Source organism: Elephas maximus, chromosome 18 (assembly GCF_024166365.1).
Source record: "Elephas maximus indicus isolate mEleMax1 chromosome 18, mEleMax1 primary haplotype, whole genome shotgun sequence".
Lineage (NCBI taxonomy): Eukaryota > Metazoa > Chordata > Mammalia > Proboscidea > Elephantidae > Elephas > Elephas maximus.
The window spans coordinates 10,786,949-10,812,882 of NC_064836.1; the positions used below are offsets into that span (position 1 = coordinate 10,786,949).

Consider the following 25,934-nt stretch of genomic DNA (forward strand, 5'->3'; position numbering starts at 1 on the left):
GCTGGCCGTCACACCGGGGGCTCCCGTGTCCTCTTCACTGCTGGGGTGCCTGGCCACCAGGGGTCTGGGGAGTGGCCCCCAAGTCCAAGACTCCACTGTTCCCAGCCCCTGCTTGGCCTGGATAGGCCCCGTACTGGCCAGCAGCCCATCCGGCTCATGCTTGCTGCAGGTCTCCTTTTACCTTGTGACATTCCGAACACCCTTCTCTTCCCAGCCCCCAACACACACACAATCCCCTCCTCTCTTATCCTCCCACTTCTCTGATTCAGCCATCAGACGGTGACAGCAGAAAAGAAATGAGTACAGTAGGCCCAGGGGGCGGGCATGCGGGAGGGGGTGGTGGGGAGGGCTCTGGCCTTTGGTGGCCCATGAGGGAGGAGGCATGAAATGAAGAGTGAGGATGACTTTTGGGGGTTTCGGAGGCCACCTAGCCCCTAGCCTTGCCCTTGGCACAGAGGCCGAGGACTGGCTCTTTTCTGAGTCCCTCCAGAGCCAGCTGAGGGCGTGTGCTCCTCTGGACAGTGGGTGGGTTTCCCTGGGAGAGGCTGATGAGAAGCTGGGGTAGCAGTTGCCTCTGGTGCCCAAGATGGGTTGGGAGGAATGGAGCAGGTATCTGAGAATCCCCACTGACCTGTGGGCAGTGACCTGAGACTGGCCTCTGCTTCATCTACCTCCCAAATAGTTAATATTTCCTGAGATAGTGGTGGCCCTGAGGACAGAAAAGAGGTGGGGGCAGAAGGGGATTGGAAAGAGGGCCACCCCCTCTGGGCCAGTTGCTGATTGTTATCAAGAACAGGAAGCTAGGATACCACAGGGGTGGGGGAGGAGGAAGCAGGCAAAAGCCCTCCCCACACTGGTCCCCCAAGTGCCCCAGGTTTCCCTGGTCTGAGCCCTGCTGGCTGTGGGCACACCTCCAGCCCCTGGTGAGGCTGGGGCCCAGCAGTGGTTCCAGTAGGTGGGAGCTGAGCTTTAGGGTGACAGCAAGGAAGCTGGGAGCCAGGAGATGAGGAGAGTAGTTGGTGGGGGTTAATGGTTGGGGATTAGGCAAAATCCCAAGAGTCTCCTAGTTCCCTTAGGGCGTGTTTGGGGGGGATAGTCACTCCTTGCTTCCTGCCCACTCCATCTCCCCTTCAGGCTCACAAATGCCTGGATGTTCATGGAGCTGTGTGGCCAAAGCTGAGAGGGGCGGGGCACCGAGCACGGATGGGACAAGACCTGTGTCATCCCTGCGCAGCCCCTCCCCAGTCGGGCGCGGGGACTGGGACACCTTGCTCTAGCCTCTCTGGAGTGCACTCAGGGAGGAGGATGGGCCTGGAGGCCCCTGGGAGTGACTTCTCTCTTCTCCCCTCCAGAAGCTGCCCAACCCTAGGCAGAATTGCCCCAGGCAGCTCTCTCTCCTCACTCATATTGCTGAATTGCCCTCCTGAGTTAAGACTTAGGTGACAGTGACCCTCAACTCCAGAGAAAGTGCAGTAACGGGTGAGAGTCAGAAAGACCCGTATGTGAGTTTAAGGTGTGGCTTATTAGCCAGGAGAACTTGGGCAAGTTATCGAACCTCCTGCTTCTTGGTCTCCTCCTCAGGTTCCTCCCCCCCAGGGGGGATGATGATAGCACTTCCCTCGTCAAGGTCAGCCTTGTGAATGACGTCACCCTTGTGGTATGAGGTGCCTTGGGCACAGCTAGTGTTCTGAGCTGTCTGCTGAGAAGCAGGAGAGGGGAGGGGGCTGGGGAACAGCATCTGGTGGAAGGAACCACGGGTCACCGAGTCTCATCTCTCACCGGACTCTTGCCCCTTCCTCCTCGCTGCCTTGTGTTCTCCAGCCAGCCTTCTGGTAGAGGGTGCCTGGGGTAGTTCTGACCCAGGGGTGGGCAGCTACTGGAGAGAAGAAGTCACTCCCAGAGGCCTCCAGACTTCCCTTCCCCCTGCCCCCCCATCCCCAGGAGTGCATTCCAGAGAGACCAGAGGTGTCCCAGTCCCAGACTAGGCTGGGGAGGGACTGCTGCAGGGATGATGATGCCTTGTGCCTTCTGTGCTCCGTGCCCTCACCCCTCCTGAGCTCTGGCCACACACCTCCAGATTCTCCTGCCTCCCTCCTCCAGTCCTTCCCTAATTCTAGGGGCCGAGAGCCACAACTCCTTCTTGTCCGAAGGCCCTCAGTTGGAGCACGCATATCCAGAGCTCCCAGAAGTCAAGTCATTGCTCCCTGGCAACACCTAGGGAGCAAGGAGCTCCTAGGCAGGCTGCTGCCAGCCCCCAGAGGCAAAAGCTGCCACGATATAAAATTCCAAGGGGTAGAGGATCTTGAGGACAGGGCCGAGACTGGGGTTCAGGACTCCTGGGTTCTGCACACTCCCTTCTTAGCTCCCCAACTCAGTTCCTCTCCTCTCTGGAGAAGCCCCAGGATCCTAGGTGCTCTGAGCCTCCAGCCCCCTACATCCTCAGTTAGCCTTGGCCAGCTTCTTCAGCCTTGTCTTTACAGGCCCAGGCTTGTCCCTGGGCTGTGTTGGGGAGACAGAGACACAGAGAGCTGGAATCCAGGAGGCTCACCCAGGAAGAGGCAGGGAGACACCGGAGGAGATACTGGGCGAGTGGGGCAGAGAAGAGCTGATAGGGCAGTGGGAGTGGGCCTGGGCCTGCCTGTTGAATGCTGAGGGAGGAGGGGACCCACTGGGCATGTACCAGGGCCACATCTCTGTGCCAGGCCATCCTAGGTGCCCATCCGCTACCCCAGCCCAGTTTCCCTGCCATCTTTTGGTGCCTGCTGGTGAAGGCGACTTTCTCATACCCCTCACCCCTGGCTGAGAGCACCAGGGAGCCAGGCTAGCTCAGCACTCGGGAGCAGTGCATAGCCTCCTGGAGCTCCAGGGAAGAGGTCGTTCCTTGCCTGTTTGCTGGAACTTAGGATTCTGCCAGGAGGACTTTCGGGCAGGTGAGAGTCCCTCTCCCTCTCCCAAGCCCAGAGCCAGTGAGATGCGCACCTGTTCTACTATGTGGCCCTTTCTTCCCAAAGGCTCTCTTCTCTCCCCTACCCTCCCTGTTGTTCCAGATGCCCACAAGGGCACCCAGGCCTCCATCCAAACAGGTTTGTGCACCCTCATGGCCCACCCGTGCACACACATGCACTGCACTACATACACACACACCCTCACAGATACCCCACACCCCGGTGGCCCACCGCCCCCAGCCCCACTGCCTTCCCACAGCCTGGGCAGTGGGATCTAGGTCCTCCCAATCCCTGGTGACCTTCCCCAGAGTGTGGGAGGTAGAATGGGCAACTTCCCTGTCCTGAGCCACCCTGGCCCTCTCCTGCCTGTGATTGTCATTCCCAGTGTGGGGGATGCCCAAGGTCTGGCTTCAGCCTGTGGGAGAGAAGGGGAGGGGCCGGAAGAGGACTGCTGTGGGGAGAGATCGGGCGGCTTATGTCCGGGAGCCAGGACGTTTGGATCTGCATCCTGGCCTCTCCAGAAGGAATCAGTAAGGTGCTCTGAGGCCTCAGGAGGACCCCAAGTGTTCTCTAGGGAGAGGATGTGGGTTTGTCTATGGGGGTGGTTGCCAGGGGAGGGGAGGGGAGACACAGCCCTGTGGTACTTTTTTTGCTGAATGGGGAGGCTTGGGCTGGGGAGGCTGCTTGTTATCTCTAAGAGCCTGTTTTCACCCTCTCTGGAGCCCCCTCTCTCATCTCCAGGGCTACACCAGACTGGGGGGGTGGTGGGGGACTGGCATGCATGTCTTCTGTGGCCAGGAGGGGGCTGGTATGTGTGCCTTCTGTGGCCAGGTGCCTCTGCTGGGCTCGGCCCACGGGACTGGCTAAGGAGTCTGTGCTTCTCCACAGGCTCCTGTTTCATGGGGACTCCTGGGAAGGGTCTGGGACCCCTCCCCTTACTTAAACACATGTCCTCTATTAGATTACGAATTAGCATGTTTCCACTCCACTTCTTCCCGTGGCTGCTGCTGATCAAGACTCTGCTAGAAGAAGCAAAGTGAGGGGCCCACAGGTGAGGCGGGACAGGGTAGATGGGATGTTTCCCTCACCTCTTAGCCAGACTAGAACATCCTCCCTTTCACATCAGTTTCCCTAGTTGCTAACCCCCACCTCTTTCGAAAGAGCACGTGTGTGCGTGCGCGTGCGTGCGCGCACACACACACACACATACACACACACGCACAGGCACACACGGCTTGGAAAATCTGATGAGTCTGCAGTGCTGAGTTTCCAGGCCCCCATCCAGGGGCCTGGTGGGTGGCTCTGAGGTTTGGGGTTGGGTGGAGTGGGGGAGGAGCAGGCAGCCCCTGGCTCAGCTTGAGCTGGGAGCGAGGCTGAGCTGGCCTGGGCTGAGCTGGCCTCTGAGCAGGCCAACCCTCCATGCTGGGGCCAACCCCAGGGACTGGCTCCCACAGAAGCTATCTTGCTATTCAGAGTTTCTATACCCCTGTCTTTCCCTCATCTTCTCTCCTCCCCACTTCCAGAGTTTTCACCTGAGTCCTGAGCTCCCTTCCCAGGGCCCAGAGCCATTTCTTCTCCTTCTGCTCTCCCTCCCCTCCATGCCTTCAGCTGTCTTGGGGTGGGGATACCTCGGTGAGCAGCTCGAGGTGGGTAGCTGACTGTAGGCTGAGGTGAAGGCATGCCTCAAGCTCGATGTCTTCTAGCCTAGGTCTATGTAGTGCCTGGCAGCCAGGTGCAGGCTGGGAGGGGGCAGAGGAAACAGGTGTGGGCCCCAGTGATTGAAGTATTGAGAGGTGGGGGAAAGACAAGCAAAACCCTAGGGATTTGGCCCACTCCCCAGAGGTCTCCCATTGGAAGGTCCCAGTTTGGGAGGGTGAGGACCAGGCAGGGGGTGCTGTCCCTGTTTAGCGGAATCAGAAGCCTCATGTTCAAGTCCAGCTCCTCTCCTCACACCCTGTGGGTCAGGTTCTTCCCCTCTCTGGATCTCAGCTTCCTCATCTGGCAATGAGAAGGTCGGACTGAGGGCCAGGTGAGCTCTTCTAGGCCTACCATTGCTGTGTCTCAGGCCTCTAGGATGCTCTCCTGTGTCTCTGTCCACAAGGACATGGGGCCACATGGATTCACAAGGAGGGACCCGCATTCATAGTGGTCCATCCACCCAGCACACAGGGACACACAGGCACACAAATGTCACCAGGATACACACACAGGAAAACAAACACCCTGTCTACCTCTCACGTGTTGATGGAGCCAATAGACACACAGCCCTCCTCCAGATCAGGGAGTGGAGAGCAAGTCCATTCTGCTGTGTCTACCCACCCACGAGACCATCTTGCCTCCTCATCACCCCAGAGCACAGGACGTTTTCCTCCCTGGATGTGGGGTGGAGGTGGAGCAGGCAGAGGGAGGAGGAGATGGGCTGGTCTGCAGTCTGAGTTGCAGTCCCCTTCCACCTTCTGGGCCCGGAGCCAGCCCCCGCCCCTCTCCCTCACTGCGCCTTGCCGAGGCTGGGCAGACTGCGGTGGTAGTGGCCCGGGTGGAGTGGCAGCCCCTTGCTCTTCCATGTCTACTGCCATCTGCCTGCTGTCTGCCTGCAGCTCTGGCCTTCCCACCCTTGCCTGCCCACCAGCCCGCCAGCCAGCCAGCAGGGCGAGGGGAGGGCTGAGACGTGGGGACTGGCTCCTCCCCACTGCAGCCTCCCAACCTTCCTTTGCAGACACTGGGATGAGGCCCCCAATCCTGGTTGCCGCCCTTCTCTGGCTCCCAGGAATTTGGGCTGAGGTAAGGTGGGCATGGGGGAGAGGAACAGGGTAGGTCAGGCAGGCAGGGTCTCTGCTCTCTAGGGCACATCCCAGCCCCACTCCGCTCTGCGGGGGCCCCACAGCTGGTCTGCACTAGGCGAGAGCGAGAGCAGAGGTTGCTTCCCACCCACCCGGGCCGGCACAGCCAGAACAGATTGCTCCAGCCGCACCTTGGGTGTACCTCCCTCCCAGAGATAACCCTTTAGCTGTAGCTGGGGGAGTGTCAGGCCAGATGAGAGCCTTCTCCCTCCGGCCCTGGCCCTGTCCCCCACTGGCTGTCACATCCATCTCCTTCCCTCTCCCTTCTCCTCCTTCGCACAGGTAGACGCATGCCACTCCCTGGAAGGGCACCTTGAAGAGAGTGGAGGTAGGTGTCTGCAGTGGGGAAGGGGGTTAGGGTGGGTGCAGGGCCAGTCTCTCCATGCAGATGCTGCCTCTGCTCTGGCCTTTTGCTGCTTGCCCTCCTTCTTCAGGGCAGACTCGGCCTTGGGAGACTCTAATTGTAACCCCTTTTGTCCAGGGCTACTCCCGAAAGTGAACGTCGGCAGCCAGGGGAGGCCTACTAGCCTGTTTGTGAGCTGGGAAGCCCCGGAGCCAGGGCGGCCTGGCCACACACTCTGGCTCATTCGCTTGAGTCCCCTCGGCTCTCCCGAAGGGCGGCAGCTACAGGTCCACACCAATGCATCCAGCTTTGAGTTTAAGGACCTGGTGCCAGGGAGTCGCTACCGGCTGGAAGTGACTGCCCTTCGACCCTGTGCTCAGAATGCCACCATCACCCTCACTACCCACACTGGTGCGTGGCCTGCAGGCTGGAGGTGGAGGCATTGGCTGGGGTCTGGGCAGAAGTTGGCTGCTCTGGAGGGCTCACAGAGGGCAGGGTAGCCCAAAGGGGACAACTTCTCTGAGGACCAGGCCAGGTACAGTGACCCACTTAGAAGCACTGGAAGCCGAGGGGTGCTGCCCTCTCACCTTGGGGCTTCTCTCGACCTCTGCTGCAGCACCAGCGACTGTCCGTGACCTGCAGCTCCAGAGCTCTGGGAGCCCATCTAGCCTGGAGGCCTCCTGGGGTGCTGCTCCCGGGGAACAGGATGGCTACCAGCTTCTGCTCTACCACCTGGAATCTCAGACATTGGCACACAATATCTCCATGCCCCCGGGCACCCGGTCCTACAGATTTGGCAACCTGTTGCCAGGGAACGAGTATGTTTTGGAGGTTACCACCTGGGCCAGCAACCTCCAAGCAAAGACCAGCATCCACCAGTGGACAGGTAAGGTGGGCACTTGGCCAAGTCACCAGTTGGTAGCAAAGCTGAGAGTGGGGGCGACAGTGGTGAGCCCAGAGCCTCATAGGCAGATGTATCCCAACATAGTGCAGGGCTGGTGCCAGGACTGACTTTGCTGTCTCCATCCTCTCTCCAGCCCCTGTGTCTCTGGATCACCTGCAGCTGCATGCCATGGGCACTGGTGCCCTGCGAGCCTCCTGGAATGTCTCAGAGGGCGCTGCCTGGCTCCACCTATCACTCACAGACCTCCCCGGTGGCACCAGCCTGACCGTAGTAGTTGAGCCGGGGGTCTCCAACTACACCTTCCTTCACCTCTCTCCGGGCACCCCCTATCAGTTGACCCTGACTGCTGCTGTGGGGCCCCATCAGGCAACAGGGCCCAACACCACAGCCACCGCCACTGAGTGGACCTGTGAGTGCCTGAGAGGCAGGGGGCAAAACACAGGCTGCTCAGCTGTTCCTCACTGGGGAAGCAGCCCCTGGCCAAGTGGCCAGGATACAACTGGTGGGGGAGGGGTTCCTTTGGAATTCCACAGGGAGGGGGTGGGGCTTGGAGGGTGGTGTGCCCCTCCAATTGGCTGGTGGAGGTGCCCATCTGAGAAGATGATGATGGTAACAGTTATCCTCACTTGAACCCTTCTGTGTGCCAGGCCCTGTGCTAGGCTCTGTCCATGTATCATCTCATTTAATTCTACACTAGTCGTTGTATTTTAGTCGTTGTTAGCTGTTGTCGAGTAGATTCCAACTCATGGTAACCCCACATGTGCAGAGTAGAACTGCTCCACAGGGTTTTCAAGGCCATGACCTTTTAGAAGCACATAGCCAGGCCTGTCTTCCGAGGGGCCTGTGGGTAGGTTTGAACCTCCAACTTTTAAGCTAGTAGTTGAGTGTTTAGCCTTTGTGCCACCCAGGGACTCTATGTTAATGGTGTTATCCCCATTTTACGGTAGAGGGAGCTGTGCTGCCAGAGGGGAAAGAACCCAAGGGTCACACAACTTGCAAGTGGCTGAGCTGATCTGAACCTGGGTTGGGTGCCTGCAGAGCCCATGCTGACTTTTCTACAATTTTTCTCTTTACTCAGAGAAGCTCTGTCACGTAGTGGTTAAGCGTAGTGGAGCCAGACCACCTGGGTTCTGAATCTCATTTCTGCCACTCACTGGCTGTGGGTCTTTGGACAAATTACTTGCCTTCTCTGTGCTTCATTTTCCATTTCTTGGAAAGGGGATAGTAATAGTAGTGTCCACTTGATGGTGTTGTGAGCAGTGAAGGGGAGATACTGTGTGTAGCGTACTCAGAGCCATGCTGGTTATTTCCCTCACTGCTGTCCATGGCCAGATGGACAGATACCAGTCTTCATCCAGAACTTGGCAAATGGTGGCTGCTGGTGTCTGGATGAGACGAGGTCCAAGGCATGTAGAAAGAAGCTGGCAGAATGAGTAGGTTTTCCTCATCCACTGTTTAATTCTTTCTTTACATATTTGCTCCTTTCCTCCCTAGATCCCTCTGCCCCTCTGGAACTGGTGCTGACCCCCCAGCCCCCGGAGCTCTGGGCAAGCTGGAAGCCTGGGCCGGGTGCCCGGGATGGCTACCTGCTGAGGTTAAGTGGGCCGGTGGAAAGAAATGTCACTCTGGGCCCTGGGGACCTCAGTGCTACATTCCCAGGGCCCCTGCCTGCTGGACACTATGCTCTGGAGCTGAAAGTTCTGGCTGGGCCCTATGATGCCTGGGCCCAGGCCAGTGCCTGGCTGGATGGTGAGTCTGGGCTGGGGGTACCAGGTGGGGCCCTGCCTGGGCATCTGCATGTGGAGGCAGCAGGTCCTTACTCTCTGGGGCCTGTGTCTTCTCCAGATTCTGAAGCCCAGCCCACACAAGGCCATGATGCCACACTGCAGCTGGAAGGGCTGGAGGCCACCAGGGAGCCTGGGAGGAGGGCACTGCTCTATGCTGAGGGCACCCCAGGCCTCCTTGGAAATATCTCTGTGCCATCTGGTGCCACCCAGATCACCTTCTGTGGGCTGGTGCCTGGGGCTTGCTACCGGGTGGACATTGCCTCAGCTCGGGGAGTTATCACCCAGAGCCTCATGGGCCACACACGTGAGTGCCAGCCAGTGTGTCCTGAGCTCCAGCCTGGGAGGCCTGGCCTTAGAGAGGGAAGTCTGGGTAGGAAAGAGGCTCTGGAGAGCTGAGCAGGGGGCATCACAGGACCACAGACACTGTAGGGCCTCCTTGCAAAACCCCCTCTCTCTTCAGGGCCGCTGGCACCACAGTCACTGGAGGTTATCAGCAGGGTCAGCCCCTCTGAGCTGGCCATCAGCTGGGCCCCAGCAACAGGGCAGCGGGAAGGCTACAGGGTCACCTGGGACCAAGAGGGCAGCCAGAAGTCACTGGGCAGTCCCATCCACTTGGGCCCGGACAATTCCAGCCTGGCTCTGCAGGCTCTGGTGCCCGGCTCCTGCTACACTGTGTCTGTATGGGCCTGGGCAGGTAGCCTCAACTCCAGCATTCGGAGGACCCATGCCTGCACTGGTGAGCTCCTGGCCGTAGCCTCTGGGGGGACAGCCCAGGGCAGTGGGGGTGGGTTACTGGCTTTCTTTACTCTCTGCCCTTCTGTGGGCTACATTCTCGACTCAAAGGGCCAACATGGCCTTTCATTAGTCAATTTGCAGATATTTTTGACTTCCTTCCAACTGGTTGACCATGCACCCCCCCCACCCATCCACCCATCTACCCACCCATCTACCCACCCATCTACCCACCCATCTACCCACCCATCTACCCACCCAGCCACCCAGCCACCCATCCATCCATCCATCCATCCATCCATCCATCCATCCATCCATCCATCCATCCATCCATCCATCCATCCATCCATCCATCCATCCATCCATCCATCCATCCATCCATCCATCCATCCATCCATCCATCCATCCATCCATCCATCCATCCATCCATCCATCCATCCATCCATCCATCCATCCATCCATCCATCCATCCATCCATCCATCCATCCATCCATCCATCCATCCATCCATCCATCCATCCATCCATCCATCCATCCACTCTCCCACGAATCTTCCCACCCACCCATCTATCCATCCACCCACTCATCCATACACCTACCCACCCATGCACCCATTAATCCTTCCATCCCCGCAACAAATACTTAACAAATGCCTCACACTTTCTAGGTGTTGAGCTAGGTACTGAGGCTAAAAATCATGAACAAGACAGTCTAGAAAGCAAACAGATGGTTTATATGTAAATTATATCATTATGTCATATTACAATACAGGGTAAGTGTATTGGTAACACTGTGCAGAGTGATTTAACTTGAACCATATGGAACTGTAGCTTTTGTAGTTTAAAATGGTCAAGCATCAAATACAGGGAATTTTCTGGATTCAGCCTAATCTTTTCACAACTCACAGAGAGGACACCTGCTTAGGAGGCAGAGAGAGTGTTTTGGGAGAGAGTGAGCTGAGTGGAAAGTGTGGGTCTGGGTGGGATGAGGAGCAGAGGGCTTTAGCAAAAGGCTAAGCATGTGCCAAGGCCCGCAGTGGAGAAGGCGTGAGTCCATGCGGGAATGAAATGCCTGCAGGTGAGGTGGAGGCCAGGGCCCACAAGTGATGCCAGACAGTGGACGCTGTACAGGTCCTGCAGCGAACAGATGTGAACCAGACACTGTGCTCCAATGGGTGACAGTCTGGGGAAGAGGTGGGGAGTGGGTGTCAGGGCACATCTTTAAGAGGCTTTCCTGCGAAGGAAAGGAGAGTGGGTTAGAGCCCTGTGGAACTGGACTTCTAGGCTGAGAACGTTTGGAGCTTGTTCAGAGACCTAGGGAAGGGAGGCAGATAGCAGGGAAGGAGAGGCCGAGAGGCCGGGGATTCTGGCTATTCCAATTCCGTTTTTTCCTTATCCTTGCAGTCCCCGCTCCTCCTGCTAACTTGAGCCTGGGCCTTGCCTCCCAACCTCATGCCCTGATGGCTTCCTGGAGCCCCCCACCCGGGGTCAGGGATGGCTTCCGGCTTCAGCTTTACTGCCTAAGGCCTCTGACTCTGGTAGTCGAGGAGACCCTGACTCCGGAGGCCCAGAACTTCTCCTGGGCCCAGCTGTCCCCGGGCAGCAAGTTCCTAGTGCAGCTGGCCACCCTGAGGGGTCCGGACGAGAGCAGCAGTGCCAATGCCACGGGCTGGACAAGTGAGTGCCCTCAGTGCCACCCTCCCTCACCGCCACCATGCTCCTCGAATTCCCAGGGCCTGTGGGTCCCCCTTGACCTCTTTGTCACCTGTGGGCAGGCAGCTGGGCTGGCTGAGAGCACATTCGCCGATTCTGAGGTGCCAGAAGACCCCATTCCCCTTACCAGGAATCCTCGGGGCTCTGGCCCTCTGGCATTCCAGAAGGTGGTAGAACACGGCGTTTGCTCACTGGTATAGCAGCCATGGGCACGCCATTCTGCAGCTTCTCTTGTGGCTGACAGTGTGGACCCAGCCAAGACCAGACCTCAAGCCCCATTTGGGCCCATGAGTGGTTGATACCAGCAACAGTAATAGCTGATGTTCACGGGCACTTCGTTAAGTGATCTCCATGCGTTTTCTTATTTGTTTCTTGTAACGACAGGTCTGTGAGGCAGGTTCTATAGTTATGTCCATTTCACAGATGAGGAAACTGAGGCACAGAGAAGGAAAATACCTTGCCCTAAGTTCTTCAGCTGTAAATGGGGAGTTGGGATTCACATCAGGCAGTGTGACCCTGAGTCCACACTCCTTCCCTATGCTAACCCCAGCAGGGGAGAGAAGCAGGGGCGGGGGCTGTCAGTGAAGGTGCTGGAAAAAGAGAACCGGAGTTACAGAAGTGGCAGAACCTGCTGTGCATCATACAGCGAGGTTCTCTCCTCCCCGGAAAGCCCCCAGAGCCCATGGGGCTGGGGTTTCCAGCTCTATCCTGTGCTGGCCTGAGTCTTCCTGGTTTTCTGCTTGCTGAGTCCCCGGTAGAGCTGTCGACAGCTGGTGTCCCCACCCTAGCACCATCCTCCTCTGGAGCTGTGACCTCCCCAGTCTTCCCCTCTCAGTCTCCCTCTTCCATCCCAGCCACCTTCCCTGCTTTCCTCTAGATTCCACCTAGATTTCTCTCCAGCACTGAGACCCCAGACAGGCCTGGGAGGTAGTGTTGTAAGGTGCTGGAAAGAGTGCTGGCCTGGGAGTTAAGAGACCTGGGTTTTAGTTGTGGCTTAGAACCTAAAGCAAGCCTTGTTCCTCTCTGAGCCTCAGTTTCCCTATTTCTAAAGCAATCTTTAACTGGGTGTCTGAGCTCTGAGAGGGGAGAAGCACGTGGGCCCACAGATAGCTGCCTGCCCTTCGGAACCCTGATGCACCCATTTAAGGGTCCTTCAAAGGCAGGACAAACGGTTAAATGCTGTGGTACTAACCAAAAGGCACCTTGGAAGAAAGACCTGGCGATCTAATTCCGAAAGATGAGCCACAGAAAACCCTTTGGAGCATAGTTCTGCTCTGACACACAGGAGTTGGAATCGACATGATGGCAACTGGTTAAAAGTTCCCCGGGTGCTGGGGCTGGGCGAAGCACGTGATTTAACTCTGGTGCTGCCCAGTCTAGCTCTGCCTTTGAGAGGCGCACATGGTGGGAGTGTCGGTGATTAGTTCACTGATTCAACAGACACTTAGCTTGCACTCTGCTACCTGGGGATGAATGGCACAGCCCTGCCGCCATGTTGCTTATAGTGGAGTGGGGTCACAGGCTCACTTGCTGCCCCTGAACTGGGGTCTCAGACTCCCAGAAGTTTCTTGATTAGGTCAAGGATGGAGGGAGAAGTGGGGAGATCTCTTCCGGAGGGAGGAGAGCGGGATTTGGTCTCTAGTTTTCCTCTTGTCCTCCCCACCCCCTGTATCTTGTTCTCCCTGCAGCTCCCTTCACCCCTCCTCTGGTCAATGTGACCAGTGAAGGCCCCACCCAGCTCCGGACATCCTGGGTCCATGCTCCTGGGGGCCGGGACAGCTACCAGGTGACTCTGTACCAGGCGGGTGTCTGGGTGGGCACCAGCACTCTGGGACCCGAGGTGGACAGCACCAGCTTTTCGGCTCTGACTCCGGGCACTAAGTACGAGGTGGAGGTGGTCTCGAAGGCTGGGCCCCTTCGTGCTGTGGCGGCCAACGCCTTTGGCTGGACCTGTGAGTGGTGGTGGGGACAGGGTGCTTCTGAGACCCCTGGGCTGTTGCTTCACTGGTACCTTCATCTCCCTTTTGCCCCATTTCCCTACCTACACAAGCAAGGGCTCTGAATGGGGTCAGCAAGCCACTGGTATTGTGGCCCAGGCCCTCAGCGACGGGATCAGAAGTCTGCTTGACCTCTCTCCTTCCCTCCACAGCCCCACTCTTGCCCAGTGAGTTGTTGGTATCGATGCAGGCGGGCAGTGCCGTGGTCAACCTGGCCTGGGCCAGCGGCCCCTTGGGGCAGGGGGTATGCCATGCCCAGCTCTCAGAGGCTGGGTATCTCTCCTGGGAGCAGCCCCTGGTGCTCGGCCAAGCCCACCTCGTCCTGAGGGGCCTCACACCTGGACGTAACCTCTCCTTGTCGGTGCTGTGCCAGGCGGGCCCTCTGCAGGCCTCCACCCACTCCGTGGTTCTGCCCGTTGGTATGTGTGTGTCTGTCGGGGAAGATGGTGGTGCCCTGAGAGGCAGACCCCAACCCAGTCAGCAGCACTGCCCATTCCACTCCAGCCTCTGCTCCTCCCAGTCGGATGTTGTGCCCACCTGCCGTGGGGCCATCGCCCCCTGTGCTTCTGCAGAGGGCAGTGATGGCCGAGGGAGAAGGTGTTTCTCTGTGTGCCTGGGGCCCCTTCTGTGGACACGGGTGCCCAGTCCCTTGCACCTGAGGATTTTGAGAGCCCCTGACCCAGATACCTTCCTCTTGGGGTACACTGAGTCTGGCCTCCACACAAGGCAGAACCTTTGACTTCTACAGAGCCTGACCCCGTGGAGGACGTGCAGTGCCAGCCAGAGGCCACCCACCTGGTCCTGAACTGGACGGTGCCCACTGGGGACGTGGGTACCTGCCTCGTGGTGGTAGAGCAGCTGGCAGTGGGAGGGAATGCTCACATCGTCTTCCAGGCCAACACCTCTGGGGATGCTGTCCTGCTGTCCAGCCTGGTGCCCGCCACTTCCTACCGCCTCAGCCTCACCGTGCTGGGCAGAAACGGGCTGTGGAGCCGGGCGGTCACCCTGGTGTGTGCCACTTCTGCGGAGGGTAGGCACTTTTCACGGCCTCTGGGGCTACCTCCACACCCGCAGTCTCCCCCCCATCACTGCCCACCTGGTATTCTCACTCCCTGGTCCCCAAGCCCCAACCCTGTCCTCTGGCCCTGATCTTGCTGTTTTGATACCACATTAAAAAAAAAAAAAAAGTAAACATACATGTGATAAAACATTTGCCCTTTTAACATTGTTTCCATGTACAATCCAATCCACCCACCAACCCACTGCCGTGGAATCGATTCCGACTCATACTGACCCTATAGGACAGAGTAGTGTACAATCCAGTGCATGAGTTACGTTCCTCGTGTTGTCCAGCCTCTCTACTCTTCCACATTTCTATCACCCTTAATGGAAACTCTGGTGGTGCAGTGGTTAAGAGCTACGGCTGCTAACCAAAAGGTTAGCAGTTTGAATCCACCAGGTGCTTTTTGGAAACCCTATGGGTCAGTTCTGCTTTTTGTCCCCTAAGCAATGAGGCCCCCTTTTCCTCTCCTTGCTGCCCGCCCCTGGTAACCACTCATGAACTTTGGTGGCTATACACTTGCCTGTCCTAGGTGTTTCTCCTAGGCGTTTCACGTACGTCGACGCCGTGCTTTTGAGCCTCATGCTCTGGGCACCATGGCTAGGAATCTTACGGTTCTCATTTACGTGTATCCATCAGTCATTTGCTGTGGGCCTATGATGTGCCAGGCACTGGGAGACGTAGGCATGGCCCTGCCCTGGAAGGGTGACCTTACTCTGCTCCTTTCCACCTCCAGCCTGGCACCCCCCAGAGTTAGCCATGGCCCCCCAGCTGAAGCACGAGTCGGAGATGGGAGTGGTGATCACGCCAGGCATGTTTGGCAAGGATGATGGGCAGATCCAGTGGTATGGTGTCATCGCCACCACCGACATGTCATGTGAGTACTGGGCCTGGGATGGGTGTGGGGGGACCAGGCCGCTGCCCAGTCTGGCGTAGGTGACTCAGAGACTGAGACTGGAAGGTGAAACGTCTGAGCCTGGTGTGTGGTGTGAGCAGCAAGAACCAGAGCTTTCTTGAGGACGGGGCTGTTGGGTTGTGAATGGTGGGCGCATGTTAGAAGAAATGGGGTCACCGCTCCGTGTCCGGGGGGGAGGCCTTGGTCCTCTTGCTGACCTTGTCTATCCCTCTCCTGTTCCTTTCCCAGTGGCTCGGCCTCCCCAGGAAGCCATCAACCACACCTGGTATGACCACTACTACAGAGGACGTGACTCCTACCTGGCCATCCTGCTCCCCAACCCCTTCTATCCGGGGCCCTGGGCTGTGCCGAGAATCTGGATGGTGCCTGTGGGTACAGAGGACTGTGGCCAGACTCAGGAAATATGTAATGGGCAGCTCAAGCCAGGTGCCCAGTACAGGTGAGGGCTAAGGCCAGAGGGGGGCATTATAATTTTTTTTTTTTTTTTTTTTTAAAAGATGGGTTGTTTACACATATTTCAACAAAAGATCTGGGCTAACTTACAAAGAGTAGAGTTATTTTGGCTGGGCTTCCTGGTAGGCAGGGCAAAAAAGGGAACACCCAACTGTTACATGGTTCTTTTTTCAGAAAGGAAAATGGGGTGTGGATTCTGTTTCAGCTTGCTGGAGCAATGCCAATGATATTCAGGTGTCTACTTCTAGGGCTTACTCTTGCTCTCAGAATAGGTCAGGGAAGATGGAAGAAAAGCTAGGGGAGGCTTGCTCTTAGGTGGCAGGTAACTCAATCTATATCTTTTAAACAGATGAAGGAAGCTCTTACTTTTTGTGGGTCTATTGCTCATGACTTGGTTTCCTGGGAGGTGCTTTGCCTTCTTTGCCTGACCCTCCCCCGACAGAAGGTCTCGTTTCTCTGCCCAGGTTCAGTGTTGCTGCCTTTACCAGGTCCAGCCCTCCTGAACCCATTATCTCCTTCTCAGCCTTCTCAGGTAAGGTGGGCACTTAGCTGCAGTTCCAGCTGGGCGCTGGAGTGGGGGAGAAGTGCCAGGACCCCTCTTCTGAGGCTCATTCCCAACCAGCAGCAGGAGGGACTGAGGTTAGACTCCAGGGAGAACATATCCTGCCTAGCAGAGCTGAGGGGCCCAGAAGCCCGCGATGAAGGTGCTTGGGCACCAGAATTGCCCTGGGTGGGCTGGAGGTAGAGACAGAGACTCTTCACCAACGTCCATAATCACACCACCTTCCAGCACTGTCCCGCTACAGCCGTGTGGCCCGGCCATCCACACGCTAGTACAGCACTGCCCACTAGAAACATAAGCAAGCCATAAATGTGAACCATACATGTATTAAAATTTCCTAGTAACCACATTAAAAGATAAAACCAGTTGAAATTAATTTTAAAAACATTTCATTTAAACTAAGATATCTAAATCATTTCAATGCATGATCCATTAAAAAAAAAAAATAGATCTTTCATACCATTTTTTCTTACTAAATCTTTGAAATTTGGTGTGTATTTTATGCCTAGAGCAGATCTCAATTAAGACTAGCCACATTTCAAGTGCTCGATAGCCACATGTGGCTAGTGGGTACAGTGTTGGACAGTGTTGCTGCTGTTAGTTGCTGTTGAATTGATTCCAACTCATGGCGACCCCATGTTCGTGGAGTAGAACTACTTCTTCGGGTTTTCAAGGCTGTGACCTTTGAAAAGCAGATCACCAGGCCTTTCCTCTGAGGCACCTCTAGGCAGGTTCGAACCAGCAACCTTTCAGCTAGTAGTCGAGTGGTTAACCGTTTCCACCACCCAGGAATTCCTTGTTGGACAATGTAGTTCTAGAAAATCCAGGTAACCAGGCCTCTGCCCTCTTTTGTTTGAGGATGCCAGGGATGGGAGTAGGGTCTTTGGGGGGTGTTCCTAGGAGGTGGAGCAGGGAGGGCTTGCTGGGTGTTCTTGGCGCCCATCCAGGATGCTCCCCCTCAAAGCCACCTCTGGCTTTGGTTTGGCATCTGGAACTTCTGGGGGGCCACTGTGCCCTCTGCCCAGAGGGTCCAAAGCCCAGGTGAGGTTGGCATGGCACTGGCAGGGTTGGGGGCAAGGCTGCCATGCTCCCTCCTCCCCTTGCCCCCACAGAGCCCCTGGCCAGCATCCCAAGGGCGGCAGTGCCCCTCGTTGTGGTGGTGGGCGTTGTGGTGGGCTGTGTCTTCACTGTCTGTGCCGTATTGAGCCTGCTGTGCTGGCGGCGAGCAAAACGGCAGAGGTGAGCTGGGTGGGCTGGGGGCTGGAAGAGCTTGTGAGCGGGGTGGTGCCGTGTGGCCGGGGCAGGGGTGGCATCCTCCAGAAGAGGCTAGCCCTGCCCTGGCCTCCCCAGGCTGCCTCCCACAGTCCTCTTCGCCCTTTGCAGGGCCCAGAAGAATCAGTTTTCCCAAGAGCTGACTGCTTATAACCTGCGGTGAGTACTGTTCCCCCGCCACCTGCCAGCCCCGTGGTGTGAGGGCTGTGGGGCCTGCATGGGTGGGCCCCAGGTGACACTGCCAAGTCTCCCTGCAGCCTGCACCTCTGTGATGCCTCCCAGACAGGGCGCTGCCCTTCTTCCCCAGCCACCTGCCTGGACTTTCTCTCCAACCCCTGGGCTCTCCAGCTCCTCTTGGCTCATTCTGCCTCCTTCTCCTCCAAACTCCCCAACTCCAGTCCTACCTTCTCCCTGAGTGACCGCTGGATCCTGTCAGGCCAAATCTCTCTCTTTTCTTTCTCCCTCTGTCCTCTATTAGGCCTGTAATTCCCTCCTGTTCTTCCTTATACTGACTTCGTATTGAACCGACATTAACTGAGCACCAGCTGTACAGGAAGCCCTGTTGCAGACCCTGGGAGGGGTTTATAAGCCAGGCCTGGGCATTCCGTGCAGGTCTGGCCCCCACCCTGCCCCTCCTTCCTGTGTGTCCCCATCTCCATCCTTCCATGCTGGTGGGTGGCTTGCAGCCCCGCCCTTGCAGCACAGGAGCCTGCTAAACATGCCTGCAGACTCCAGGTCAGGGACTGGAGCCCAGGGGCTGGGTTCTCACCAGCTTGCGGAGATCAGGTTGTGCAGCCAAGACTGAGGTCCACCACTCTGTGCCCACCACCCGCACACCCAGGCCCGCTCCCTCCCTCTCCCACCAGGCGGACCCACCGGCCGATCCCCATCCAGAGCTTCCGGCAGAGCTATGAGGCTAAGAGCGCTCACGGTCACCAGGCTTTCTTTCAGGAGTTTGAGGTAAGGCTCAGAGGTGGAAGGACGGGGGCGTGAGGCTGGAACATCCAGCTTCGCACTCAGCACCCTGCCCTGTCCTATGAGGGTGAGATGGGCCTGCTTCAGACACCACTGCCTGCCCCCAATCTCTGCAGGAGCTGAAGGAGGTGGGCAAGGAGCAGCCCAGACTGGAGGCAGAACATCCTGCCAACGCCACCAAGAACCGCTACCCACATGTACTGCCCTGTGAGCATGGGGCAGGCGAGGGCACCGGCAGAGGGCAGGGCCTGGCATGGAGGAGGGAGGAGGCTGTGTGTGCCCCAGCACTGAGGGCACAACCTTACCCTCTGCAGATGACCACTCTCGGGTCAGGCTGGCCCAGGTGGAGGGAGAGCCCCATTCCGACTACATCAATGCCAACTTCATCCCGGTAAGGGCTGACTGCCAGCTGTCTGTGGCTGTCTGCTCAGGAGTTGGGCTGGTTTGCAGACACACTGTCCTGCCTGAGCTCAGCTAGATGTCCATGAAGGTCACCAGCTTGTGTTTCTTTAGGTCAATCCAACAGGTATTTATTGAGGGTCTAGGTGGTGCAAACAGTTATATGCTCAACTGCTAACTGAAAGGTTAGTGGTTTGAGTCTACCCAGAGGCACCCTGGAAGAAAGGCCTGGCTATCTACTTCTGAAAATTCACCCACTGAAAACCCTGTGGAGCACAATTCTACCCTTACACACATGGGATCATCATGAGTCGGAGTCGACACAACAGCGACTGGTTTTCATTTTGTGTCAGGCACGGTGCTGGGCTGCGGAAGTTAGCTGTACTCCCCACCTCCCGACAGAACACGTGGGGTGTGTGCGTGCATGACTGTGTGTGTGTGTAAGACGTGGCACATCCACCACACAGTGTGACGAGTGTTGTAACAAGGGAACAAGCACAGTGTTCTGGGCACATGGAGGAGGGAGCAATTTGGTCCACATCCTGTATCAATAAAGTCTTTCCAGAGGAGAAAAAAAAAACCAAACCTGTTGCTGTCAAGTCGGTTCTGACTCACAGCGGCCCTGCAGGACAGAGTAGAACTGCCCCACAGAGTTTCCAAGGAGCACCTGGTGGATTCCAACTGCCAGCCTTTTGATTAGCAGCCATAGCACTTGACCACTATGCCATCAGGGTTTCCTTTAGAGGAGAGGACACTTGATGTCTTCTTGAAGGATGAGTAGAATTTTAATAAGTGGGGAAGATAAAGGGGGGAAGGACATTCTGGCTGGAGAAAAGAGCCTGAATGAATACAACCCCTCCCTGAGGCAAGAATGTACAGGGATTGCGGAGGGCCCAGCGTGAGTGGCATGCAGGGTGGGGTGAAGGTGCAGGTAGTGGGAGTGAGATAGGAACGGTAGGATGTTGCTGAATTCAGGAGGACCTTGCTTGTTAGGCTGAGGGATTTGGATTTTGTTTGGTGGGCAATGGGGAGCCATGAAAGACGTTTGAGCACTACAGAAACACAGAGTTTGCTGTTAGGAAGGTCACGCTGGCACTGGTGAGGAGGGTGGACTGGGACGTTAGTATCTTATTGTCATAAAGGGTTTTCTTGCCCTTTTGAAGTGGGGCATGGGTAGTGGTGGGGAGTCTCTAAAGTTCCCCCTCCAGGTTTGATTCCTTGGTGCACACACATGTTCACATGCTTGCACACGTATTAGTGTGTACAGAGTGTCCTCACTCTAGGAGGTCACACATGGGATGTTTACTGCAGTGTGCTTGGTGGGGCCCAGAGGACCAAGGGTTCACCTGTTAACATGTTCCTGTCCTCTGCCACCCACACCCCAGGGTTACACCAACCCACAGGAATTCATCGCCACCCAGGGGCCTCTCAAAAAAACTCTGGAGGACTTCTGGCGGCTGGTGTGGGAGCAGCAGGTCCACATCATTGTCATGCTGACAGTGGGCATGGAGAACGGGAGGGTGAGCATGCCCTGCAGTTTCCAGAAATAGCCACCAGGTGGCACACGTTCTCCGGGCAGGAATGGCCACGGGCCTTAGCAACCCTAATGGTATCTTCCAGTCAGGGAGAGTGAGGCAGACAGGAGTGATGCCAGGCAGGTTGGAGGTTGGTGGGGTTCCCCAGGATCACCCAGCATTGGGAGGCAGGGGGGAGGGACCAGGTGCACCCAGCTTGACTCAGTTCCCAACAGCCTCTGCTATTTCTCATTTCCTCTGCTTACTCTTGCTGCTTGCTCTTGCTGTGGACAGAGAAGGCTGGAGAGGTTGGAGATGAAGGGGTGAGGACCGGTCCAGGGTGGGCATTGCGGGTAGGGGCACTGTGCATCCTTTCTTTCAGTAAACTGGGTGAGGCCTCTGTGCCTGCTCACTGAAGGGCCCTGGGACAGAGAGGGTGCTTGCAAGGAGTTTGACGTCAGCCTGAGCAGTGAGGCAAGGACAGACAGCCACTAAATAAGGCCACCCAGTTTTACTAAGGAGCTCTGGAGCCAATTCAAAGCTCTAAGGGTCGCACAAGAGGCCTGAGGTGAGGGAGCTGGGGTCCAGCTAGGGAAGGGAGGGTTCTGGAGAAAGTTGCCTTGGGTCATGTCAGAGAGAATTTCAGCAGGGTAGCAGGGATCAGAGAGATGGGTGAGGAAGGCTGGGGCTGAATAAGTTTTGGGGACGTGGTGGTAAGGTTGGGCGCTCTCTATGACCTCTATAGTATCACCCTCTGCCCACACAAATCCTTCGGCCTAGGTGTTGTGTGAGCATTACTGGCCGGCTGACTCCATCCCCATCACCCATGGCCACATCACTGTTCACCTCTTGGCTGAGGAGCTTGAGGATGAGTGGACCAAGCGTGAATTCCAGCTGCAGCACGTGCGTGTCCCAGGGAGATGGGCAGTGTGGGGTGGGCCTTAGCCCTGGACTGCCCGAGAAGGGTGCCTTGCCTCCAGGGTCCCCGTGACCTCCTTTCTGAGGACCTCACTGCCCAGGACTCCCGACTCCCTTGGGGAGATGGTAGTTAGGGAACGGTAATGAAGCACAGAGAAGGTTAAGGTTGTAGTCGAGGCTGCTTGGTGAGTCAAGGGTAGAGTGGGGGCAAGAAGTGAAGGCTGTACCCTGCCCCACGCTCAGCTCAGGGCTCCTTTCTTCACCCCACCCCCTTTTGCCCAACTGCCTTACCCGCTGTGACCTCCTGGGGCAGGAAATCAGAGACCAGAATCATCCCTCTGCCTGGGCACCCTCTATATAGAAAAGAATTCAAGGGCTCAGGGCATCTAGAGGGAGGGAGATGACATAGGCACCACCCTCAAGGGACATCCAGTCTGAGGGGGGAGGTATCCCCCTGCCCTCAGGGAGCTGGTGATGAAAGTTTCAGGGCTGGGACCAGTAAGAGTGACAAGTAGGAGCAGCCCCCCCGCCCCCTCTCCTGCTCCGCTCCCTGACTCAGGCCTCTGAGCAACAACAGCGGAGGGTGAAGCAGCTGCAGTTCACGACCTGGCCTGACCACAGCATCCCTGAGGCCCCCAGCTCCCTGCTCACCTTTGTGGAGCTGGTACGGGAGCAGGTCCGGGCTTCCCAGGGCACGGGGCCCATCCTGGTGCACTGCAGGTGAGCGCCTGGAAGGCCCGCTGCTTGGCTTAGGTGGAGGAGGCTCTGGGGAAGGGCTCTAGGGCCACAGGGGCCACGGACAGCCCCTTCACCCATTCAGCTCCCCAGGACTTGTCCCCACAGTGCGGGCGTGGGCCGGACGGGCACCTTTGTGGCCCTGACCAGGCTGCTGCAGCAGCTGGAGCAGGAGCAGATGGTAGATGTGTTCAACTCCGTGTACGCACTCCGGCTGCACCGGCCCCTCATGATCCAGACCCCGGTGAGGGCTGCAGCCACCTGGGCTGGGCGCTGGAACCCTGAAGGAGTGGGTGGGAGGTGGATGGCTGTGGGGGCCACAGGGTCTGGAGGTAGTGGCAGGGACCAGGCAAAGGAGTTCAGGGGACACCCAACGACCCGGGGCGGGGGGGCTGAAACATGTCACCACCCCGTCTGGGTTTGTTTCCCTTTCTGTAGAAGGGGAGGTGGGGCAGGCCCCAGCTTTGACATTGTATGATAGCACAGGGAGGGTCCCCAAATGGCACCCCCCTCACCCTGCCCCATCCCAGTCTCCCCGGGGGGTGGGGGCCTGGAAAGTCTCTCTGCTGGGCCATGCTGTCTCAGTGGACCTGCCCTTCTCCCTGCAGAGCCAGTACGTTTTCCTGCACAGCTGTCTCCTGAGCAAGATTCTGGAAGGGCCCTTGGACACCTCAGAGTAAGTCATGGCCCCCTTGGGCCCTTGTGGGATGGGTCTCAGGTTTCCTGTGCCTGCCCACCAACAGGCCCGACTCCTGTCCCTGAGCAGAGCCAAGAAGACTAGGAGCGGGAGCTGGGGAAGCTGGCGTGCCTTCTCGCCTCTGCACCCCTGCCCCAGGTCCTGCCCCATCTCTGTGAAGAACTTCGGGCAGGCCTGCACCAAGAGGGCGGCCAACGCCAATGCTGGCTTCTTGAAGGAATACGAGGTAAGCTTCAGGCCAGGGGTGGATAACAAATGAAGATGGCTTTCCCCTGCCCTGCTGGCACTTCTGTGGGCTCTGCCCAGCGTCGGTGCCCATCTTGCTCCCAGCTCCTGCTCCGGGCCATCCAGGAAGAGGCTGGCTCTCTGACGCCCCCTGCTGGCCATGATCAGCACAGCAGTGTCTCCTGTGAGTGTGCGCACTGTGTGGATGGTGGGTGGCAAGCACTGGCCAGGGGCATCTGGCACCACCTATGGCAGCGTCACCCTCACTATCCTCCCACAGACGATCGTTCTCAAGTGCAATTTTCTCCTTTGGAGGAGAGTCCCCCTGATGAGATGCCTGAAGCCTGGCTCTTCCCTGTGAGATGATGCCAGCCTTCTGCCTTTTACTTGTCCTGTCTGACCATTTGGGCCTCCTGGGCTGGGGCTGGGGTTGCAGAGGGCTCCTAGGGATGGCCAGGAATGCCCTCGGTCTCTTGAGCCATTGAGCTGTGCTCTGCAGGGTGGGCCTTCTGGCCGCGACCACGTGGTGCTGACAGGCCCTGTGGGGCCACGGGAGCTCTGGGAGCTGGTGTGGGAGCATGGGGCCCATGTGCTGGTCTCCCTGTGTCCGCCTGACGACGTGCAGAAGGTGAGGGGGTCAGGGGGAGGGAGAGGAGGACATAGGATGGGAGGCTTAGGAGTCAGGGTGGAGTGTGGATGGCCAGGACCTGGGGAGAGACCTGGGGAAGCTATCTGAGCGGTCCTGACGGCCTCCCCCACTCCAGGAGTTCTGGCCCACAGAGATACATCCCATTGTCATGGATATGGTGACTGTGCACTGGGTGGCCGAGAGCAACACAGGTGGCTGGCCCTGCACCCTCCTCAGAGTCACACATGTAGGTGTTGGGGCAACAGGGTGTGGGATGGGTGGGCTGTCCTGTGTCAGCTCCCCCCGGCCTCCCTGGCACTAATGCTGATGGGGTCCTTGTCCCTAGGGAGAGAGCAGGAAGGAGAGGCAGGTGCAGCACCTGCAGTTTCCGTCCTGGGAGCCTGGGCGTGAGCTGCCCGCCACTACCCTGCTGCCCTTCCTGGTCGCTGTGGGCCAGTGCTGCTCCCGCGGCAAGAGCAAGAAGCCGGGCACGCTGCTCAGCCACTCCAGGTGCTGTGGACAAAGGGCTGGGTGGTAGGTGCCAGGACCCCCTCAGCGCCCCTCTGGCAGGGTCTTACATCTCGCTGAGCTCTGCTTGGGTTATGGGTCAAAGGGCACAGTCTCCTAGTTCCCTCTGTCCTCCTCCCCTGCCCTTGGGTCTCTCAGGGATACGGTAGGAATGTACCCTTCCCTACCCAGGCCCAGCTTGGTTGACCAAATGCCCAGTGTCCCTTCCAGCCCTCCAGCCCGGGTTGGGTTTTCCCATATACCTGGACATCCTCTCCCACCCCACCCCTGGAGGCACCCCATCCAACTCTGGGTCCATTGCAGCAAGGGTGTGGCCCAGTTGGGCATCTTCCTGGCCATGGAGCAGCTGCTGCAGCAGGCGGGGGCTGAGTGCACTGTGGACGTCTTTAATGTGGCCCTGCAGCAGTCACAGGCCTGTGGCCTAATGACCCCAACACTGGTGAGAGGTGACAAGGGGCTCAGCTGTGGGAAGGGGCGGGAGGTGGGGAAGTTTCTGCCCAGCTACGGGATGCCTCTAGGCAGTGCCATTTGCACAGCCCCAGGTGGGGCTGTGCGCTGTGGGCCACTCTCTGGCTGAAATGGAACCCTAGGGGCCCGGAGACACCAAGGAAGCCTTTCTTGGTTAGATTTGGGCAGGTGGGGTGAGGCTTCTTTCCCCACCTCTGTCCCCAGGAACAGTATATCTACCTCTACAACTGTCTGAACAGCGCACTGGTAGACGAGCTTCCCTGAGCCAGCACAGCTTAGGAGCAGAATGGGTCTGTGCCCTGCTGGACAATGCCTACCCCTGTAGGCTCACTCGGGCCTGGCTTCCCCAGGAGGGCCCTGTGCTGTGAAGGGGCAGAATTGGGGAATAAAGATGTGTGGACAAGCTTGAAGCTGAGTGTGTTCTGTCACCCATCTGCTGAGGAGGGAAAAAAATGGCTGTGAAGACTTGAGGGGCATGGGGCCCAGCGAAGGGTCTCTGGAGCCACCATGGAGCAGGGCTGACAGGCCGGTCCTGGGGCCTGGCTGAACTGGCCGACTCGCAGCCTGCTTGCTGTTGGCTTTCCCCAAGAGTTCCCTACCCCTATTCCTCCAATTTCTCAGTTTCCTCAGACTTCAGTCTCTCCACCTCTAGTGTCCTGTGGTGCCAAGCTCTCGATTCAGGGTCCCATCTACTCAGTAGTCCCCTTCCTACCTGCCAGCCCTGCATATAGTAGAACTTCCCTGCTTCCTGAATCTCTTCCCTGCCATCCCCAGCCTTTGCTTCCTGTCAGAGTCCCCAGAGGCTACCCTCAGCCAGTGCCTGCTACCTCTCCCTGGCAGCCATACCTTGACTGGGGAGGCAGGAGCCTGAGGCATCACTGCTCCCATGGAGGCTGCCCTCAGGCTAGAGTTGCTCCTTGGAGCTCTCCTCCTTCCTCCCCTCCACAGAGCAGGGAGGTGGGAAAGAAAGTAGTGAGGGCATCTGGGGAAGGATAAAACCAGGAGGAGAAACTAAAAACCAGGAAGGAGGGTGGGGACGAGGCCCCAAGGGAAAGCACTCTCTCCCACACACTTTAGGGCTGTATTGCACTCCATGTGACATGATCACTGATGGCCTCGTGAGCTCCTGTGGCCCCTCTGGTCAGACTGCAGGTTCTGGTTGGCAGGATACCTGAAGACACGATGCCGGGCATTGGGAGGCCCTTGGTGGAGGGCCCTGGGTGGATACTGAGAGTGCCTGGACAAATCAGAGCAAGATCTCTGAAATGGACTGAGAGTCACAGATGGAGAGGGATCAGAGCTCTCATTGGCCAAAGGGAGTTCCT

At 57.6% G+C, this 25,934-nt stretch overlaps 1 protein-coding gene across 1 annotated transcript; it reads left to right on the forward strand.

Moving 5' to 3' along the window:
* The first annotated feature begins 5,655 nt into the window (after positions 1 to 5,655).
* On the forward strand, positions 5,656 to 24,955 carry LOC126061631 (receptor-type tyrosine-protein phosphatase V-like). Its single transcript, XM_049858287.1, has 33 exons — positions 5,656 to 5,726; positions 6,068 to 6,113; positions 6,267 to 6,539; positions 6,745 to 7,014; positions 7,166 to 7,441; positions 8,527 to 8,781; positions 8,878 to 9,123; positions 9,280 to 9,555; positions 10,954 to 11,226; positions 12,951 to 13,214; positions 13,412 to 13,678; positions 14,008 to 14,289; positions 15,056 to 15,196; positions 15,464 to 15,674; positions 16,153 to 16,220; positions 17,363 to 17,489; positions 17,634 to 17,681; positions 18,389 to 18,482; positions 18,614 to 18,704; positions 18,812 to 18,888; positions 20,282 to 20,416; positions 21,191 to 21,313; positions 21,888 to 22,048; positions 22,172 to 22,307; positions 22,672 to 22,739; positions 22,830 to 22,986; positions 23,091 to 23,169; positions 23,266 to 23,342; positions 23,485 to 23,613; positions 23,750 to 23,860; positions 23,960 to 24,123; positions 24,445 to 24,580; positions 24,814 to 24,955. Exons 1-33 carry the CDS (start codon positions 5,670 to 5,672, stop codon positions 24,871 to 24,873), a joined length of 5,178 nt encoding a protein of 1,725 aa, XP_049714244.1. The 5' UTR covers positions 5,656 to 5,669; the 3' UTR covers positions 24,874 to 24,955.
* Positions 24,956 to 25,934: the final 979 nt, after the last annotated feature.

What these genes read in the sequence shown, in the direction of transcription:
- LOC126061631 (XM_049858287.1), top strand. Translation starts at nt 5,670, where the DNA reads ATGAGGCCCCCAATCCTGGTTGCCGCCCTTCTCTGGCTCCCAGGAATT. An exon ending in CTCCTTCTCAGCCTTCTCAG is followed by an intron (nt 16,221 to 17,362) that starts GTAAGGTGGGCA and finishes TTGCCCCCACAG; the next exon opens with AGCCCCTGGCCAGCATCCCA. An exon ending in GGGCCCTTGGACACCTCAGA is followed by an intron (nt 22,740 to 22,829) that starts GTAAGTCATGGC and finishes GTCCCTGAGCAG; the next exon opens with AGCCAAGAAGACTAGGAGCG.